Source organism: Panthera uncia, chromosome D2 (assembly GCF_023721935.1).
Source record: "Panthera uncia isolate 11264 chromosome D2, Puncia_PCG_1.0, whole genome shotgun sequence".
In the NCBI taxonomy this organism is placed as follows: Eukaryota; Metazoa; Chordata; class Mammalia; order Carnivora; family Felidae; genus Panthera; species Panthera uncia.
The window spans coordinates 32,629,333-32,651,943 of NC_064818.1; the positions used below are offsets into that span (position 1 = coordinate 32,629,333).

The 22,611-nt window shown below is 35.9% G+C and overlaps 1 protein-coding gene across 3 annotated transcripts in view; it reads right to left on the minus strand.

Annotated features, from left to right (window-relative positions):
• CFAP70 (cilia and flagella associated protein 70) overlaps positions 1–22,611 on the minus strand; it is a 104,519-nt gene that overhangs the window by 40,385 nt on the left and 41,523 nt on the right. For all 3 annotated transcript variants that reach the window (XM_049645227.1, XM_049645228.1, XM_049645229.1), the window contains 7 exons: positions 17,941–18,111; positions 17,680–17,760; positions 15,761–15,852; positions 10,600–10,664; positions 10,093–10,283; positions 8,476–8,607; positions 3,092–3,217 (listed from right to left, as the gene is read on the minus strand). In XM_049645227.1, the coding sequence (XP_049501184.1) occupies positions 3,092–3,217; positions 8,476–8,607; positions 10,093–10,283; positions 10,600–10,664; positions 15,761–15,852; positions 17,680–17,760; positions 17,941–18,111 (858 nt within the window). The remainder of the gene's footprint in view (positions 1–3,091; positions 3,218–8,475; positions 8,608–10,092; positions 10,284–10,599; positions 10,665–15,760; positions 15,853–17,679; positions 17,761–17,940; positions 18,112–22,611) is intronic.

Sequence of the window (22,611 nt, forward strand, 5' to 3'; positions counted from 1 at the left end):
TTCTGTATATATACCCACAAGAATTGAAAGCAGAGTTTCAAAGAGATATTTGTACATCCATGTTCAAAGCAGCAATATTCATAATAGCTAAAAAGTATAAGCAACCCAAGTGCCCACTGACAGATGAATGGATAAGCAAACTATGGTATATACATACAATGGAATATTAGCTAGCTTTAAAAAGGAAGAAAATGCTGACAGATGTTACAACATGGATGAACTTTGAGAACATATGCAAAGTGAAATAAGGACATAAAGACATAACATATGATTTATATAGATTAATGTTTTGAAGTTGTTATAGTCTGAATATTCCTCTGTCAATTAATTTAGAACATTAATTCCAAAAAAATCTGGAACATATTTTCCTACTAAAAAATTATAAATGTGAAAAGATGTTCAAAATAACTTGATATTTGAGAAATGCAAAATAAAACCACAATGAAATACCACTTCACACCCATTAGAATGGCTATAATTGTTTAAAAGATGTATAATAATAAGAATTAGTGAGAATATGAAAAAAATGGAACCCTCATCTATTGCTAGTGGGAATATAAAAGAGTACAACCTTTTGGAAAACAGTTTGGCATTTCCTCAAAAAGTTAAGCATAGAGTTACCATATGACCTAGCAATTCCACTCCTAGGTATACACCCAAGAGAACTAAAAACATATGTCCATATTAAACTTAAACAATAAATGAATGTTTATAGCAGCATTATCCATAATAGTCAAAAAGTGGATATTAGTCAAATACCCATCACCTAATGGACAAATAAACAAAATGTGCTCTATCTATACAATGGAATGTTACTGAGCCATAAAAAGGAATAAAATACTAATACATACTATGACATGAATGACCTTTAAAGACATGCTATTTTATAACTGGCAGTTTGTACCTATTGATCCCCTTCACCTGTTTTGCCCATCCCCCCACCCCCACACAACTGAACACCAAAAAAACAAATAATATGATTAAAAATGGACAGAGGACCTAAATAGACATTTTTTGAAAGAAGATGTACAGATGTCCAGCAGATGCTTGAAAAGATGCTCAACATTACTCATCTTCGGGGAAATGAAAATAGAATAGCTAGTGTCAAAAAGACAAAAAATAACAAGTATTGGCAAGGATGTAGAGAAAAAGGAACCCTTGTGCACTGTTGATGGGAATGTAGATTGGCGTAGCCACTATGGAAAACAGCAGGGAGTTCCTCAGAAGATTAAAAATAAAAATATCATAGAACCCAGTAATTACACTTCTGGGTATTCACCCAAAGAAAACCAAAACACTAATTCGAAAACATATGCACCCCTATGTTTATTGCAACATTATTTACAATAGCCAAGATATGGAAGCAACCTAAGTGTCTATCAATAGCTGAATGGATAAAGAAAATGTGGTGTGTGTGTGTGTGTGTGTGTGTGTGTGTGTGTGTGTGTGTGTGTGATGGAATATTATTCAGCCATAAAAAAGAATGAAATCTTGTCATTTGCAACAACATGGATGGGCCTAGAAGGCACTACGCTAAGACAAATAAATCAGACAGAAAAAGACAAATTCCATATGATTTCATTTATATGTAGAATCTAAAAACAAAGCAAAACAAACAGCAACAAAAAACCAGAAACAGATTCATAAATATAGAAAATTGGTGGTTGTCAGAGGAGGAGTGGGAGGATGGGTGAAATAGGTGAAGGGGATTAACACATACAGACTGCAGGTCATAAAATAAATAAGTCATGGGAATGAGAAGTACAGCACAGGAAATGTAGGCAATAATGTCATAATAACTTGTATGGTGACCAATGGTAGCTATGCTTATTGTGGTAAGCATCTTGTAATATATATAATTGTCAAATCGCTATATTGTACACCTTAAAGTGTTGAATACAAAATTGTATTCAACTATACTTCAATTTAAAAAAAGAATATCATATAAATGACACCATACAGTATGTAACCTTTTGACAGTGTCTTCTTTCACTCAGTATAATGCCTTTGAAATTCATGTAAGTTGTTGTATTAGTAATACATTTCTTTTATTGCTGAATAGATTATATGGATAAGCCATAGTTTATTTAGTCACCCTTTAAAGAACATTTGGGTTGCTTCTGTTTGAGCAATTATGAATAAAGTTTCTGTAAGCATTCATGTACATAAGATTTTACTTCTTTAAGGTAAATATCCAGGAGTAGGTCATATGGTGAATGTATAAGACACTGCCAAACTATTTTCCAGAATGACGTTATCATTGTGCATTTCCTCTGACAAAGTATGATGGTTCCAGTTGCTCTGTATCCTCATTAGCACTTTGTATTGTCAGCATTTTAATTGTAGTTACTCTAATAAGTTGTAGTGGCATCTTATTGTGGTTTTAATTTGCATTCCACAATAGCTAATTATGTTGAATATCTTTTCATGTTCTTATTTATCATATTTAGTGAAATATCTGTTCAAATCTCTTGCCCATTTTTATTTAGTTGTTTTTCTATTGTTGAATTTTAAGAGTTCTTAATATTCTGGATACAAATAAATCCTTTGTCAGATATATGTCTTGCAGATATTTTCTCCTTTTCTTTCTCTTAATAGTGTCTTTTACAGACCACACATTTTTAATTTTGATGAAGTTCCATTTATCATATTTTTCTTTTATGTATCATGCTTTGGTGTCATGTCCAAGAACTCTTTACCTAACTCCAGATCATGAAGACCTTCTCCTTTGTTTTCTTCTAAAATATTTATCGTTTTATGGTTTAGATTCAGATGTGTGGTCCATTTTAAGTTAATTTTTTACAATGTTTGAGGTTTAAGTCAAAGTTCATTTTATGCATATGGATGACCAATGATTCTAAAGCCATTTCTTTGAAAAGATTGTCATTTCTCCATTGAATTTCTTTTACATCTATGTCAAAAATGTAGTGGCCTTATTTGTGTGGACATATTTATAGACTCTATGTTATTGATTTATGTGTCTGTCCTCTCATCAGTCCTGATGGGTTTTAAATAATTAAAAACTACTATTTGCTATACCCATATTACACAAATAATAGTAATAACAACTACTGGAAAGACCTTTAATTACCTCTTCATAATACACTGCTGCCATTTCAAAGTTCTCATTGACTTCTGCTTCAAATGCAAAGAGTCGAAGCTGTTCATTGCTTGTATAAATGGTTGAAACAGCGTGTTGGACATCATCTGGCATGGTCTGTCAACATCAAGATGTTAGTTAGACAAAACAAAGCAATTACAAGTAGAGAGTCTTATAAAAATAAACTAGATGGGAGACCTCAGTCACGAGGTTGAAAATGACATTGGAGTTTCTTATAGTTCAATACAGTAAGAGAGTAAGAGTGAACCAAGAGAGACATATGAAGGATGAAAGAGAAAGTCAGGTATATGAATACCAACAATCTAAGCTCATGGAAGTGAGTAAAAATTAATTAGAACAGAACTCTCCTCCTCAACACTTAGGGCAGTCAAAATCCTTAAGTAAGCCTCCTTTGACCTCAAACAGCTTCCTTAATTTTCTCTTGTGTATGGGATGAATATTATCATTTTTAGGTGCCATGACATGAAAAAGGTGGTAAGCACTAGCTAGAATCTTCAAACATCAAAAAAATAGGAGACTAAGGATAAAGCTTTGGAAGTTACCTTTGTACCTTCAGTGGGATATATAAATATATCCCCAAAAGGAAACATTTTAGAAATAGTCAGAAAGGTAGGGAAAAACCCAGAAAAATATTATGTCCTATATGCCATCCAGGAAAGCAGTTATAGTATAATAAGTAATCTCCAGGATCAGAAGCTACTGCCAAGGAAGACCTCCAATTCTTTAGAATTTAGAAGTAAAAAAATTATCAGTGACATTAACAAGTAGAGTTGCTAAGGGACGTAGAGAGTAAAGCTTAATTTGAGATGGGCCAAAGAAAGCTCCTGGTTAGAGATTATGTCTCTGTTCTTTGTTCTTTTTGATTTTGATGATCTTGACCTCCAAATTCCTCCAGCAACATACTACAGTGCCTAAACCAGAAATACTCTACCTCTAATATCCTGTTCCAAGAACCTATGTTATAAGCCTTCAATCTTTTTGTGACTTAATCCCCTTAAAACTACTCTCTGACTTTATTTCCCTCATTTCTAATATACCTGTCTTTTCCCAACTGTGTAATACCCGACCTCATGATCATCCACTCATACTACTCTCACCAGCAAATTCAGGTCCCAGGCACCTTGTTCTTTGCCTGCACTTGGCCTGAAAATTCCCAAATTAAAACAGTCCTACAGGAGCTGCTAATTGGTCCAGAAGAAGACTGCATACATACAGAAATATCTGAGCTGCCACAGATTCTTTGGCATTCAGTCTTAGCTAAAGGCCTTTCATACTCAGTAATCTAAGTATTTGTCCTTGTTTAGCAACACATTCCATAATACTATGATGCAGTGTCTAAATTTTCTTTCTTCAAGCTTTTCATTCAACCCTTACTCCCTTCATTGTCCAGTAAACACATTACTTCGCAGAGGAAATGGAAATCATTGGGCCAGGGATACCTCAGCTTTTGAACACCATACTGATATAGTTTATTTCTGTATCCACTGTATCTCTTTACTTTCAGTCTGAAGAAGCATCACATCCTTCTCTGTTGCAAGACTAATCTTTCCATCTAACTTCTTGATTCTTTCCCATTTGTATATACCCTGGGTTTGCCATCAATTATTCTCTCTTTCCTTCTATTTTTAATTTCTCCCAGTCTGCTGACTCCTTCTCCCAAACCGATGGACATGCTAAAAGCATTTCTAGCTTAAAATGAAAACCTTGATAATTTCTGGCTACTATTTTCCTACTTCTTTCTTTTATCTTCCAACTTCTTTTTCCAGTTTATTTATTTATTTTCAGAGAGAGAGAGAGAGAGAGAGAGAGAGAGTGCACAATCAGGAGAGGGTAAGAAAATAGAAGGAGAGAGAGAGAGAGAGAATCTTAAGCAGAGAGAGATCTGACATGGGGCTTGATCTCAGAAACCTTGAAATCATGACCTGAGCTGAAATCAGGAGTCGGACACTCAACCAAGTGAGCCACCCAGGCGTCCCCCAGCTTCCTGAATTTATATTTATCTGTTTCCTAAGCACTCATTTACTCCACAATTCATTATAATTTGAATCCTCTCCATTAGTCCAATGATACTGCTATGTAAAAGTTAATAACCTCCTTATTTTCAGATCCAATGAAAACTTTTCAAATTTTGTTTTTCTTTTTCTCCAGTTTTATTCAGATATAACTGTCGTGCATCACTGTGTAAGTTTAAGGCACATAGCTTAATGGTTTGACTGACATATATTGTAAAATAATTACCATTGTAAGTATAGTTAGCATTTATCATCTCACATGGACACAATAAAAAGAAAAAAATTTCTTGTGGTAAGAACTCTTAGGATTTACTCTCCTAACAAGTTACAAATATATCAAACAACAGTGTTAGCTACAGTCATCATGCTGTATATCATATGCCTGGTGCTTGTTTATCTTGTAACTTGAAGTTTGTATCTTTTGACTGCCTCGTTCCAATTTCCCCTTCCCCTTCCCATTCCCCAGCTTTTGTTTTTCATAACTCCTAGGAATATTTGACAATGTTGACTACTTTTTCTTCTTAAAATTCTCTTCCCTTAGCTTTTGTGACACCACTGTCTTCTGGTTCTTTTGCTCTTTTAACAATTCACTTATCTCCTTAATTCTTTTATTCATCCATCCCTTAAATGTTGGTATTTCTATAGTGTTCTACCACCAGCTTGCTTCTCTCTCTACTTATGTTTTCCTCAGCAGCTCCATCTATAACCATAGTTTAGTTAAGTATATCTACAAGTATATCTTGTTTTATTGAGCTTCAAAGATATTGCTTTTTTTATTTTTATTTTTTTTTACAAATTGAAGGTTCATGGCAACTCTGTGTCAAACAGGTCTGTTGGTACCATTTTCCAATAGCATTTGCTTACTTGTCTCTGTGTCACATTTTGGTACTTCTCACAATATTTTAAGCTTTTTTATTGTTAATTATATTTGTTACGGTGATCTGTAATCAGTGACTAGGACTCAGTGAAAGCTCAGATGATGGTTAGCATTTTTTAGCAATAAAGTTTTTAGGTTTTGTTTTTGTTTTTGTTTCTGTTTTAGAGAGAGGAGTGTGTGTGAGCTGGGGAGAGGGCCAGAAGGAGAGAGAGAATCTTAAGCAGGCTCCACACTCAGTGTGGAGTCTGACACAGGGCTCAATCCCATGACCCTGGGATCATGACCTGAGCAGAAATCAAGAGTTGGACGCTCAACTGACTAAGCCATCCAAACACCCAGCAATAAACTTTTTAAAAAATTTTTTTTAATGTTTATTTATTTTTGAGAGAGAGTGAGACAGAGTGTGAGTGGGGGAGGGCCAGAGAGAGGGAGACACAAAATCAGAAGCAGGCTCCAGGCTCTGAGCTGTCAGCACAGAGACCGACGTGGGGCTCGAACTCATGGACTGCGAGATCATGACCTGGGCTGAAGTTGGACGCCCAACCGACTGAGCCACCCAGGCACCCCTAAACTATTTTTTAATTAAGGTATGTACATTGTTTTTCTAGACATAATGCTATTATTGCACATGTAATAGAGTATAGTATAGTGTAAATATAACTTGTATATGCACTAAGAAACCACAAAATTAATTTGACTCACTTTATTTTGATATTTGCTTTATTACGGTGGTCTAGAATCAAATCTTCAGTATCTCCAAGGTATGCCTATATGCACTTATGGCTCCCCAAATCTCATCTCCAGCTCAGATCTCACTCTTGAGAAAAATCCCACAAGAGCTAATATTCAAAAGTAATTTCAATATCACCTACCTCCCAGTAAATCTGCTTGTGTTGTATTTCTTGTCCCACTTCCTGGTACTACCTGCTACCCAGTCATTGAGCCTTAAACTTAATCTTTGCCCCCTTTTCCTACTTACTATGTAATAACCAGTTAACATCACCAGTTTCACTGCATCTAACCCAACTGACACACTGTTATCAGTGTTTTTCATAAAATGTAGATTTGATCATACTATTCCCCAGTGTAAAATAATTAAATTTATTGCTTCCAAAATGCTAATAATAGAAAAGGCAAAACTTCTTTCTGTGGCATACAAGGTCTCCATCCATATTCCCAACTCCCCTACTAGGAACTTATTGATCCCTGGCTTCACCTCCTGCTTCTCTGTTCCTTAACCAGTTTAGCATCCGTTCCCGAACTATATGCAGTTTCTGTGTATCCCATATGCTTCCAAGCTTCCAAGCTTTTGTGATGTTACCTATGACTCAAATACTCTGAATCCTCCACTTTGAGAATTTTTTAGCCTTCAAGCTCAAGCCACAGCTATTCTGTGAATCCTTTCCTGACAGGTCTCAGGGAAAAGTTGATTACTTTTTATTTAGGCATCTCCTAACCTGCTTTACCATGGACACACCCCTTCACAGCATTGACCTCACTCTGCTACATTTATTTGTATTTTATGTCTCTCTCGTCTACTAGACAGGGATTCCTTGGAGGCATAAGGCAACAGTAATTACCACCTAATGTTCAATTTTCAAAGCAATTCATCCAAGTCATCTGTGCCCAAGGCAGGATTGTTCTCTTAATGCTAGCTAGGATACTGGACATTCCTCACCCTCCTCTTCCAGAAAGGCTAGACAAGTTGAAAGAAAAAATGATGGTGACAGAGAAGAAAATCAAGTGAAGGAAAGAACAAATAGAATAGAGGGTTTGAGGAAGCATACCTGCTTAGCGACTACCAATAGGACAAAAAGACTTTGGTTTTTGTCATAGTTTTCAAATAAACCACAACTGTATACATTTAAAAATGAGCAAATGAAGGCAATATGCAAGCTGTGCAAATACAGATATAAACAGATAAATGGGAGGAGGGGGGCACCTGGGTGGCTCAGTCAGTTAAATGGTCAACTCTTGATTTTGGTTCAGGTCATGATTGCATGGTTGTGGGATCAAGTCCTGTGTTGGACTCCCCACTGAGCGTGGAGCCTGCTTGGAATTCTCTCTCTCCCTCTCTCTGCCCATCCTCCCCACAAAATAAATAGATAAACTTAAAAAAAAAAAAAAAAAACAGACAAATGGGAGAAGAACAGGCTACCCGGCCAATGAAAAGGCATGTGTGAAGCATCATTGTCATATAGGTCCAATATCTGAAATCTCATAATGTTTCTTGGTTTTGATTGCCAATATCAGAGAACAAACTGAGAATTACACACATTCACAGAATAAATAAAATGATGATTTTTGTTTTACAATTTGCATTAGCCGATTTTATTTATTGTTTTAATCGATCACATTCCTGTTTGCTGAATTAAGGAAGAAAGGAATCAAGGAAGGAGGGAATCATTCAGAGACTTTGATGCCTTAAAGAGAAAAGGAAGGGCTCTCAGTTATTGATCACCTACCTGGTTTAAGGCCACATGCATCTGATCCACCAAGAACACATAGAGCTCACTAATAAATGTCTGAAGTTCCTCCTGGCTTTCAAATGATGTTGTCTTCAAATACTTCTCTCTCACAATCTTTACTACAGCATGCTGTAAGAGGTATAGATCACCTATTTGATAACAGAGTCCAGTACCATGCTGACAACACAGGCCTCCCTTGAGCATCTGGTCTAAGGCTCATCAGAACTTCAGAAGATGATTGGTTTCTCCCTTGGTGACTGATAAGAGTGTCAGCTCTCTGATTTTCCTCTGATTTTCGACATACTCTGCATGACTTCTTTTCTTAACGTCATCACTAATATAGTCAATGCAGAACTCATATCATGTGAAGAGAGTTATAAAGCTAAAGAAGACTTCAGCATTAGGTTTATGTATTACATCTCTCATCATGGCCACATGATACAAGAGAAAAAGGCCTGATTTGACAGTCTAGAGAATGGAATTCTGGTTCTAATCCTGCCACTGTACAACCTTAAAAATTACAGTTAGTACCTCATTTTCCTCATTTGTTATATGGATGTGCGTTTCTGGTATTATTATCTTACTTCAGAAGATGATTGAGAAGCCAAAGAAAGATAACAGGTAGGTGGTGAAGCTTAAAATGCTGTACAAATAACATATTGCTATAGCCATGACAGCTTTTATTCCCCTTAAGTTAATGTTATTGTCAGGTTTTGTACTAAGCAGTTTCCATGCATTATATTATTTAATTCTCATAATGAACCCATGTGATAATATTAGTATTATCCCTTATTGTTAGGCAAAGAAATTGAAGCTCAAAGAGATAAAGTCACCATCCAGCTAGTAATGGCAGAACCAGGAATTAAACTAAGTTGTAATCATGCCATCTACTGAGAAGAGTGTTTTGCCTCCATCAGCATCAGTGTTTTTCACTTTATTACTTCCATGTGCTTTCTTTTTATCTGTTTAGTACAGGACAGGACACACAGTAAATGTGCTCAGAGAGGCAATCCAGTGTAGCAGTTAAGAATATGAGTTCTGGAGCAAGATTGCCTAAATTTAAGCCCCATCTTTAACCTTTACTATCTCTGTGATCTTAAGGAAATTACTTAACCAATTAATATTGCATTTCTCCATCTGTAAAATGAGGAATATCTACCTCATAGGGTTGTTGTGAGGATTAAATTAGTAAAATTTGAAGCATTTAAAAATTTGTCTGGTGTAAGCAAACACTCAATAAATGTTAGCCATTATTATTTGGGAAATTATTATTAAGTAAATATTTCTCAAATCTTAGTGATTGTGTGGACTATGGAAAGGTTGGCAATGGGAGACAGAGTAGTCATGGAATCAGTAACATGTACAGAGTTTCATCCCTGCAACATGAAACCTGTCTCAAAACTTGGCCCCCTCAAGTAAAGACTTAGTTTCTTAAAAGCTCACACTTGGAATGGATACTGAACTATTCCAAGGCTTTGCACAAGTAGAGTTTGTGGCATTCTATCATAAGGCACATTGCTGGCAAGAATGTGGAAGCATAGCTGGACAACTATAATTAAGAATGTAGAGAAGATGCTTCATAAAAATCCATGGAATAATTAAATGAATATTTACCTTGAGTTGTTCTTTGAAAGCAAAGTATTTTCCCGAGCAGTTAAGTTCATAGTTGAGCTGGCACTTCTGTTCCTCTAGGGTTTCACTATCCATATCACTCCCTAGTTTGGCCACCTGTTTTCCAAACATCCGGTGATACTCATCCAGAATGGCTCTAGAAATATTTTTGATCTGCATGTGGTAGTCACTCACTGCCTAGGAAAATACAAAATGTCTGGAAAGAGGCCTCAGAGAGATCAAGATGTGTAATGGAAGTCTGAAACTGGATTGGGTTTTACATTCAATACTGCTTTAGGTACAAATTGCCCTTTTCAGCTCAGAGACCAGCCAAAGACTAAACACTATACACTATTCACTGTCTGCCACTGGTCACAAACAAAACCAGGAAGGGAAATATATGCAGCTAAAATTTCTCACACCTTCTGGAAAACATACTGAAGAGTCCATGCCTTATTTTCAAATGGGTATACTCAACATGTTATTATAGTTTCACCTTAGCTTTGGCACTTGCCTTTTGAGCTCCTCCTGTCCGACGGGTAAGAGGCGGCCTTGGCGGAATCATATCCTTGACCCTGTACCAGGAAAAAAAAACAACAACAAAAAATAAACAATTATCCACAGATTTATGTTCTCTTATTCATACCTCCAAAGAGCCTATACGAGGGAGATCTAAGGTCTGTTCCCACATCACACTTGAGCACTGTGCATTTGTCTCATATAAAAGCCTAGATGTGAACCATAGAACAGTATATGGCTGTGAACTAAATAGGGAAGAAGCCAGGAAGCAGCTACTCAGAAACTAACTAAGTTGTACTTTTTTTGGCTAATTTGAGCCCTGGCTTTACTCTCACACATTTTTTAAAACTGCTATTGCACTCAAGAGACTGTTTGACTCAGGAGTTGGAAAGATATGGGTGTTATGATTTTAGGTGCACTCAGAAGAGTCTCTGATAGCATGAAGTTTTGGAAATCCAAATGGTACAAGGCAAGTGAAAACTTTTCTTTCCTGTCCATCGAGGATAAAAAGTGTACTCTTGGTCATAATTTATGACTGCATTCAATTACAATAATGATACCAGACTTTGTGGTGAGTAAGAAAGTATATTTTGTCACTGTCAACCTACTTATGCTAAACTTTCTACCTTCCATTTTCAGGAGACCTTACAAAAACTAGAGGAAATTAAGTTCTAGTTCTTCCTCCTTGTAGCTTCAGATTCCTGCTGAAGTATATCGTACTACCTTAAAGTTTATAATCAAATTCACAAATTCAATTTTTCTTTAATAGGTCATATGTAATTGTATATCTCTGCTCTTGATTTCTAATTTTAATTTTATTTATTTTAATAGGTAATACATTCATGATTCAGAACTTAAGAGGCATGAAACAACATATACTAAATTGTCTCCTTGTTATTAGCCTTGTTGACAACCTTGTCTTCCAGCCATCCAATTTCCTCTCCAGAGACAACGTTATCTATTCACTCATTCAAAATATATACTGACTGCCTATTATCCATCAGTCATTTTTCTAGATGCTGGGGATAGAGCATAAAACAAAGTACATAAAAATTCTTGCCCTCATGGAGCTTGAATTCTAGCAGGGAAAGAAAGACAATAATTAAGATAAATATGTTAGTGATATGTGCTGTGAAGAAAAACAATGCAGGAAGGCAAATAGACTACGTTGGGAGCTAGGGTGGTGAAGTAGGGAAGCACATTTCATCAAGACACTTTACTGAGATGCTAACATTTGAGGAAAGACCTCCGGGAAGTGAGGAAGCAAGTTGTGTAGATATCTGGGATAAGAAAAGTACAGGCAAAGAGAACAGAAAGTGTAAAGGCTTTGCTGCAACAATGTGCTTGGCATGTGTGAGGAATAGCAGGAAGCAAGTATGGCTGGACTGAAAAAGTGAGAGCAAAGTACAGACAGAATATGTAAGCAGTTGTAGGCCATTGCAAGGACTTTGACTTTTACTCAGAGTGTGCCAGGGAGTCACTGGTGGTTTCTGAGCAGAGGAGTTACATCAGTTGACCTCCATTTTAACACAATCATTATCGAATGTTGTATTAAGAATTGTCCAAATGTCCATCGACTAAAGAATGGGAAAAAATGTGGTACATCCATACAGTGAAATCTAATTTAATAACAAAGAAATGAAGTACTGATACATGTTACAGTATGGATGAACCTTGACAGCATTACGTTAAACATGAAAGTTGCACACATCCTAGGATAGGATACATGCTCAGAAAAGACCAGAGAAGACCCCAAGCTTCCACCACTGACTGACCTATAGGCCCAGTGCAAGCAGGAAGTGAAGGTTGAGGCAGAAATGTAAACAGCCTTGTTAAGTGTTAAAAGAATGCTCCAGCATGGAATCATTTGCAGACAAAACAAATATTTTTTGTTTTATTTTTATTTGTTTGATTATCTTAAGATCTTGGCATTTAAGGAAATCTCAATCAAAACATTGGCTGAAAAAACAAACAAACAAAATAAACCAACCCACACTGGCTAAACACAATCTACAACTTCAACAATTAAGAACAGCAAACCCTGGGGAAGGGGAAAATCGGATTTCCAAAGTTTGTATAATATCCAAATGTCCAGTTTTCAACAACAAAAAATCACAAAATGTACAAAAAACATAAAAGTGTGCCTCTTTCAAAGGAAAAAAATAAATCTATAGAAACTGTTCCTGAAGAAGTCCACACATCAGACTTGCTACAAAAAGATGTGAAATAAAGCAATTTACTCATGCTCAAGAGCTAAAGGAAACCACAAACAAGGAAAGAGAAATCAGGGAAATGATGTATAAACAGAAAGGAAATAGAATATCAGTAAAGAGACAGAAATTTTTAAAAGAACCAAACAGAAAGTCTGTAGTTGAAAAGTACAATAACAGAAAGGATAAATTACTAGAAGGTTCAACAGATTTGGTCAGGCAGAAGAAAGAATGAGCAAATTTGAAGAGAGGATAATTGGAATTACACAATCTGAGGAACAGAAAGAAAAACAAATAAAAAAAAGTAAAGAGAGCCTAAAATCTGTGGTACACCATCAACATACACAATGTGTGTGACCAACATATACCCTATGAGAATCCCAGAAGGAGAAGAGAGAGAGAAAGGGGCAGAAAGAATTATGAAGAAATAATGGCCCCAAACTCCCAAAATATGGAGAAAGACATGAATCTATATATCCAAGAAGCATAACAACTTCCAAGCAGAATAATCTTGAAGAGATCTACATTAAGATAAATTGTAGTCAAATTGTCAGAAGCCAGAGACAAGAGAAAAACTCAAAAAGCAATGAGAGGAGTGACTTGTCACAAAAGATAAACAGATAATTTCAATAATGTCAAAAAGAATAACACAAGCCATGGAGGCCAGAGGTACTAGAGTAACATATTTAAAGTTTTGAAAGAAAAAAGAATGCCTGCCAAAAATTCTATATACAGCAAATCATCCTTCAAGAATGAAGAAAAAATTAACAAAATAAACAAAAACTAAGAGTCTATCTTAAATACAGAGAACAAACTGAGGGTGGATGGAGGGGTGGGGAGAGGGGAAAATGGGTGATGGGCATTGAGGAGGGCACTTGTTGGGATGAGCACAGGGTGTTGTATGTAAGCCAATTTGACAATAAATTATATTTAAAAAAACTAAGAGTCTATTAGTAAGACCTAATTCATAAGAAATGCTAAAGAGAGGGGTGTCTCAGTGGCTCAGTCAGTTGAGCATTCGACTTCGGCTCAGGTCATGATCTCAAAGCATGAGTTCAAGCCCTGCATCGGGCTCAGTGATATCAGCATGGGGCCCACTTCAGTTCCTCTGTCCCCCTCTCTCTCTTTCTCAAAAATAAATACACTTTAAAAAAAAAAAAAAAAGAATGCTACAGGGAGCCCTTCAGGCTGAAATGAAAGAACAACTAGTCAGTAACTGTAAGGTAACTGAAGAAATAAGGAACACTGGTAAAGGTAAACATGAAAGCCAGTATTATTGTACTTCTGGTTTTAAACTCCTCTTTACTTGTTTGGGGAGCCTGGGTGGTTCAGGTCATGATCTCACGGTTCGTGGGTTCGAGCCCCACATCGGGCTCTGTACTGACAGCTTGGAGACTGGAACCTGCTTCAGATTCTGTGTCTCCTTCTTTCTGTATCCCTCTCCTGCTCACCCTCTGTTTCTCTCTCTCAAACATAAACAAACAGTAAAAAAATTTTTTTAAATAAAAATAACCCCCTCTTTACTTGTTTGTAGAAGGCAAATGCATAAATTGTAATTAGAAATATTTGCTAATAGGCACACAATGTATAAAAATATAATCTGTGACAATAATAATATAAAAAGGGAAAGATGGAGATATAGAGGAGCAGGGTGAATAGTACTGAAGCTTAGTTGGTATTATTCCAATTAGATTGTTAAAGGTTTAAGATGGTCATTATAGGGGCACCTAGGTGGCTTAGTCAACTAAGCATCCAACTCTGGGTTTCTCCTCAAGTCATGATGTCATGAGTTCAAGCCCTGCATAGGTCTCTGCACTGTTAGTGCTTGGGATTCTCTCTCTCCCTCTCTCACTGCCCCTACACTGCTCTTTCTCTCAAATAAATAAACAAACTTAAAAAAAAAAAAAGATGGTAATTATTATTTCCAAGGTAACCATTAAGAAAAAAGAATGAAGATTCAAATTACTAAAATCAGAAATAAATATGGGGACAGTACTCCCCATTTTTATAGAGGTAAAAAGAATTATAAGAGAATACCATGAACAGTTGTACATCAACAAACTGGACAACCTAGATGAAATGGACAACTTCTTAGAAACACAATCAAAGCACTATGGTACAATATAAAAAAAGTTTTTTAAAAATTGCACTTATTTATATGTGACATGGGTGTGTATGTGTGTATTTTAGGAATTTTAACTCCAGAAGGATAAATACCAATTTTTTAAAAGTGGTTATCACTGGGGCACCTGGATGGCTCAATTGGTTAAGCATCTGACTCTCGATTTTGGCTCAGGTCATGATCTCATGGCTTATGGGATCGAGCCCTGCATCAGGCTTTGAGCTGACAATGCAGAGCCTGCTTGGGATTCTCTCTCTCTCTTTCTCTCTGTCTCTCTCTCAAAATAAATAAATAAACATTTTAAAAAGCTTTTTTAAGTGGTTATCACTGGGTGAGTAGAAATCTGAGTATTTTTATATGCTTGCTGATCTCAATTTTCTCAAAATCTTGACTTTTTTTTAAGTTGATGTATTTATTTTTGAGAGAGAGTTGGGGAGGGGCAGAGAAAGAGGGGAAGAGAGAATCCCAAGCAGGCTCCACACTGTCAGCACAGAGCCTGATTTGGGGCTTGAACTCACAAACCATGAGATCATGACCTAAGCCAAAATTAAGAATCGGGTGCTTAACCAGCTGAACCACCCAGGTATCCCTTGATTTTTTTTTTTTTTTTTTTTTTTTTTTTATGCTGAGCATATACTGCTTTTGTAATAAGAAGACAACTATAACAAAAGAAACTTAATCTGGGCTAAAAAACCAGACAACTGTCTGCTGCTTAGTCTAGGGAAATTATATTTATGGAGACAATCTGAATTCCTTTTATTTATATCTAAAATGTTTTTGCAAAAAAAAATATATAAATATAAGAACCATTGCTACACACCTTCTGGCTAGCTCCTCTGGCATTCGCTTTGGAACCAAGGCTTTGTCCAGCTGAATCTCCAACACAATGTATGTGCCTGCTTCTACATATTGCTGTAAAGATATTTTTCTCTCATTTATTCTTTCCATTAAAAACAGATATTTATGAACAAATTTTAGTAACATAGGATAACATATACAATATAAGAAAATTGCATATACAACTATACGTATATAGTATGATCTTGACTGTCAAAATATTCTTAATATAGAAAAATAACTGGAAAGAAAAATAGTTACAGTGGTTATCTCTTGCATAAAAGGATTTTCAATTTTATTATTGGAAACTTCTACCTCAGCTGAAGCACTGTTTAACTTGTTCAATACTTTTCTTGTAACTGTTTTAAGTGAATGCTATTCTTTCTGCCACCAAATCTTCCAAGTCCAAGTATTTCCAATCAGAAATATTCTGACATTCCCATTCACAGAATCCACATCACCATCTACCAACTGCAGTTTTTTTTTTTAATTTTTTAATTTTTTTTTTTTCAACGTTTATTTTTTATTTCTGGGACAGAGAGAGACAGAGCATGAACGGGGGAGGGACAGAGAGAGAGGGAGACACAGAATCGGAAACAGGCTCCAGGCTCCGAGCCATCAGCCCAGAGCCGTCCGGCTCGAACTCACGGACCGTGAGATCGTGACCTGGCTGAAGTCGGACGCTTAACCGACTGCGCCACCCAGGCGCCCCTCTACCAACTGCAGTTTGATGGACATTTCTATCCAAATTTTTTTCCAGCACCCTAAATACAGGATGTCCAAAATTTATCATTTCCCTTATATTGATCTCTCTTTGACTTATGATTTTGTAATCCTTCTCGAAAGTGAGGCTTGAAACCTGCGTTATCTTTAGCTTTTCTTCCTCAGCACCCTTAAAGCTCCCCAATTCCAAATCTTGCCTCTTCAAGTTTCTGATTTTCCTTACTACAATCTCTTCCCTAAATCAAACTACCATCACACACTCACCTGTACAATTAGAAAAACCTATAAACCAATATTTGAAGCCCCTACCCCAACTTCATTTTCTCGGTTTCACTTCCTTGCAAGAGTTCTACCCTGAAATACATAGGAGGTCTTATTTCTACATGACTTAAAAACCATTAATAGGAGTCTCCAAGATGAAGCTCAAGAGTTCCTTATCAGCTACATAATGAAGTCCAAACTTGTTAGCAAATCTTTCAGTCTTTCTACAACTCAACACGGCCTCTCTCTCCTTTTTCACCTCTATCTAGAAATTCTCCTTTCTTTTCATCTGTATTCCATACACAAAATTAACTGATTCACTCTAAATTCTGCTACCTTCTTTGTGTCCTGACTCGGGCTGTTCCCTTGCCCTGAAATGCCTACCCTCTCATCTTCATCCGGCAAACTATTCTCTTCATCTTTCACTACTTAGCTCAAATGCCAGCTCTTCCATGAAGCCTTCTGAGACTGCTTTATCTTAGGAGCGATTCATCTGTATTATGTGAGCCCAAACAGCACTTTTATTTGTACCTCTATTATAATATTCATCAAAATTCTGTGTTATGGTTAGTTATGTACCAATCTGTTTCACCCACCAGACTGTTGAGTGTCTTGTGGGCAGAGGAGTAAATGCTACAGATGATGCATCTCTGCATGATTTCTAATATATAATACAGTAGAATTACAAAAACACATAATTTTTTAATGTTAGAAAGGACCTAAGGTTAATTTGGTACTACCTGCTCATTTTAGAGAGTCTCAACAAGACAAAGAAATTTACCCAAAGTTATAAACTGGTCATGGCTAATATGGGATGGTAATTGAGATAATGAGAACTTTTCACAATACCATACTATCTTGCTCAGTAAAAAACTGATGAATTTAAACTTAATTTTCCAACTCTTTATGCATAGTTACCTGTCCTTCTGGATTGTGGCTTAGAGAGGGTTCAACTTCCAAAGGAGTATCTGAGCTCTGAGATTTTATACTAGGTGCTTGCTGAAAGAAAATGAACACGCCTCAAAAACTGAATTCTTACATGGTCTTCCCAATGGCAGGAACAATGATCATTAAGTTGCAACAAAAGGCAAACTAAATTGATGCAATTCACCCTATAATCAGTACAAGCCTGTGAAATGTAACAAAGCTAGCAAAATCATCACCTTCTCAACAACCTACCATATCCCCAGGCCTAGGCCTTCCTTCTATATCCTTTTCTTTGACTGCTTTATCTTCTTTCAGGTTCTTTGAAACAACTAGTTTAGACAATGGAGAATTAATTCCTCCTATTTTATTATTCTGAATCAAATGATGGCCAGTATCCCGGAACAAGCTAAATAAACATTTGGTCTGAAAAGAAACAAAAAAAAAATGCAGTGAATCACAGGCGAATGAGACAAATTTGAAAGAAACTCACATTATTCTTTAACAACATTTAGTTTTCTAGATAATTTCAACATTGTAGAATCAGAGGGAAATAGGGAAAAGAAAAACTTCACTGAATCACCATACTTGTTGAACAGGTAAAGCCCTCATAGAAAATTAACTATCTATCCTATTATTTAAATTATTACAATGAGATTGTTCAACATCGCTTGGTTTTGGTGTTTCTTAACTCTTGTTCCTAGAAAACTTTTAATTTTTGATACATAATTTCAGATTAACTTTAAATGGTAGATAGGGGAAATAGGTTCAAGAATTCCTCACATTTACACAAATGGGTTAAAAAGGCTTAGGGCCCAGAGCTGCTGCAGGGTGAAAGCCCCCAAGGTTAGCTAGCTAGACTAGCTAACTAGTAACTTGTTATCTTTAAAATTGCATGCTCCATCAATCTGAAACTTTAAAGAAGACCGCTAATTCGTTGTATCACCTACAGGAAACTACTTACCATCTGGCACCAATATATTACTGTGCTTTGACCACAACTTTAAATGCTACTTTCCTCCCAGACCCTTTGCTTCTTACACATATGAGTTAATGATTCCTATCTGTTTCCTTCTGCACACTCACCACGTATGTAAAATCTTGATAGCTCAATAAATATGGAGACGAAATCCCTGTTTAGGGCTCTTGTCTCCTCCCAGACATTAGCCTCTCTCATTTTCATTTCTGTGTCAGTGTCTGCTCTCTTGCAGGACCAGAGAGAATTTAGGATTCCTGATTTGTAACAGGTAGAATTTATTTCTGCATAAGAAATATCTAATTACTACTTGCCTATCAACTATAATTGGAAAAATAGGGCAAGTTTAAAATTCAAACTAAAAATTTTGTATGGGAAAATCAAACTATAGATAAATGAAGAAGAATCATAACATTTTTTAATAATTTTTTTATATTTATTTATTTTTGAGAGAGAGAGAGGGAGACAGAGCGTGAGCGGGGGAGGGGCAGAGAGAGACAGTGGGACACACAGATTTTGAAGCAGGCTCTAGGCTCTGAGTTGTCAGCACAGAGCCCCACGCGGAGCTCAAACTCACGAACCATGAGATCATGACCTGAGCTGAAGTCAGATGCTTAACCGACTGAGCCACCCAGGTCCCCCAGAATCATAACATTTTTTAAATTAAACAACATGGTTGAAGTCTAAATAGAATTTATGCTGAGTGAAAGAAGCCAGACTAAAAAACAAAGAGGGGAAGACTGGTCAGAGGTATGAGAGGATAAGAACAGACACAAGAAAGTTTGGGGGGGGGCAGGAAATGGATATTTGCCTTATCTTGATTGTGGTGATAGTTTCACTGATGTGCTATAAATATTCATATACATGTCTTTGTGTAAATGCAGGTTTTCAGTTCTCTTGGGTAGGTTCTTAAAAATGATCTTGTTGAGGGGAGCACTTGCGTGGCTCAGTCTGTTGAGTGTACAACTTTGGCTTAGGTGCTGATCTCATGGTTCATTAGTTCAAGCCCCGTATTGGGCTTGCTGCTGTCAGCACAGAGCCCACTTCAGATCCCCTGTTCCCCTCTCTCTCTGTCCCTCCCTCGCTTGTGAGAGCCTCTCTCTCTCTCTTTCTCTCTCAAAAATAAGTAAACATTTTAAACAATGATTTTGTGGGTTGTACGCTAAGTTAATGTTTAATATAGATTTTCTATGTAGTTTTTCTACCAAGTATTAAGATTGAAATATTGAAATTTCTAAATGTCAGATTATCTCTCTTTCAATTCTGTTAGTTTTTGCTTTAAGTATTATGAGTTTCTATTGTTAGGTGTGTATACATTTATAATTTATATATTTATTTTACACAATACTTTGTAAATTCTTTCTGATTAATTGACCCTTTAATCATTATGACATGCCACTCTATGTTGTTAGTAATACTTCCTGTCTTGAAGTCTATTTTGTCTGATATAAATATAGCCACTCAGCTCTGTTATGTTTTCTATTTGCATAGCATATCTTTTCCAACCATTTGCTACAATCTCCATGTATCTGAATCTAAGTGTGTCTGTTTTTAAATAGCATATTATTGAATCTTGATTAAAAAAAAATTTTTTTTAATTCATTCATTATTCATTTTTGAGAGAGAGAGAGACAGAGTGTGAGTGGGGGAGGGTCAGAGAGAGAGGGAGACACAGAATCCGAAGCAGGTTCCAGCCTCCAAGCTGTCAGCACACAGCCCGATGTGGGGCTCAAACCCATGAGCCACAAGATCATGACATGAGCCAAAGTTGGATGCTCAACCAACTGAGCCACCCAGGCCCCCTGAATCTTGATTTTTTTTTTTAAATGTGGTCTTATAATCTCTGTCCTTTCATTGGGGTATTTAACACTACTTACATATAAAGTTATCATTGAAATATTTACATTTATGTCTGCCATTTTACTATTTGTTTTCTATATATCTTCTGTCTTTTTTGTTCCTCTGTTCCTCCTTTAAATGCCTTCTATTATGCTAAATATGTATATGTACACACACACACACACACACACACACACACACACACAAATTCTCTTAGCCATCCTAACTAATCACAATGTATATCACACTGATATTAACTTAATTCTGGTATAATGTAGAAATTTTAGTACACTGTAGTTCCATTCTATCCTCCCTCCTTTATGTTACTATTATCATACAAATTAAATCTATACATGTTATAACCCAACAATATAATTAATGCTTTATATAATGTCTTTCAAAGAAATTAAAAGTAAAAATTAAAAAAAATACATACTGTATTTCTGAAATCTTTTATATTAACTTAAATTTAGTCATTTCTAGTGCTCCTTGTTTCTTCCTGTGGATTCAAGTCAGCAATCAATGCCATATCCTTTCAAGCAGAAGAACTTCCTTTAGTGTTTCTTACAAGACAAATTTGTTAGCAACAAATTCTTTCAATATTTGTTTATCTTTGGATGTCTTTATTTTACCTTCCTTTTTGATTGCTAGCTTTTTCATTGAGCACTTTGAATATGTTATTCTACTGCCTTCTGGATCCATTGTTTCAGAAGAAAAATCAGCTGTTAAATACATTGCAACTATAAGCAATGAGTTGTTTTTCTCCTGTTGAATTCGTGATTTTCTCTTTGTCTTTCAGCAGTAAACTCTAATGTCTATGTTGTAGATGCCTGTATGCTTATCCAACCTGAGATTCTCTGAACTTCTTGGATATGTAGATTAATGGTTTCATCAAACATGAGACATTTCTAGACATTATTTTGCCGTGTATCTTTTCTGCCCCTTACTCTCTTTCCTGGGACTCTCATTTCAGTTATGTTGGTTGCTCTCCACAAATTTCAACCAACAGCATTGCTGGGCATAGGTCTTTCATCCACTGCTCCAAATTGTGTGAGTCTTCTTCTATGGCAGCAAAGTTGCTGGTCCTCACAGCCTATCCTGCCCTAGGATAATCACTGCACTGGTTAAGCTAAAGAAGTGGAGTAGGGAACAACTTAGGGAAGTTTTAGAAGCAGCCCTAACCAAGAAAGCCTCAAACTCCATAGTTTTTCATGCATTAATGCTTCTCAGTTTGTTGATGCCTTTGGTCAATTTCCAGAGTGCTGAAAGGTTTTTTTGTCAATTTGTCCAATTACAGCTGCTTTTGGTGGTGGTGGGGAGAATATTTGACAACCTTCTCACTCAGACATAGCCAGAAAGATTTCCTCTCCAATATTATATGTATATATATACATATATACATATATATTTAATTATGATTATATATTTTTTAAAAGTTGTGGTCATATTGAATGTAGTTTTATATCCTGATTTTTCATTTAAAAGATTATCACATGTATCCTTTCATGTTTTAAAATTTTTCATAAGGTAATTTTTAATGTATATACAATAGTCTCCAATCACCCCTACTACACCCCTAGTACTACACTCCTAGTACCTTACATATTTTATCTCATTTAATATGTAAAACAATTCTAGGAAAAAAGCACTGTCTTCATTTATAATAAATTTATTTATAATAAATCAATTAATTAATTAAAGTTGAGAGAAACTTAGTCACTTGCCTGAAGTTACCCAGCTGGTTAATTCCAGAATTGAAACTAGAGGCTGACTGACATCAAGGCCTATAACCTTTCAATTATAATATACTACTTCCCTCAGATATATCTTCATTTAGTAAAATTTGGATACAAATCTACTTATTCCTTTAAAATAGATTCCTGGAAGTAGGAATGCTACAGGAAAAAATATAAGTATTCTAAGCTTCTTAATACGTACTGACAAAAATTTTTTCATGGTTTGTACTAATTTACACTTCTAGCAGTGAATGAGAGTTGCTTTATCACACCTTTCCCAACAATGGGCATTACCATGTTTTAAAGAATTGACTAATTCTACAGGTAAAATTGTATTTTATTATTATTTTAATTTGCAGTTCTTTGATTCTAAGT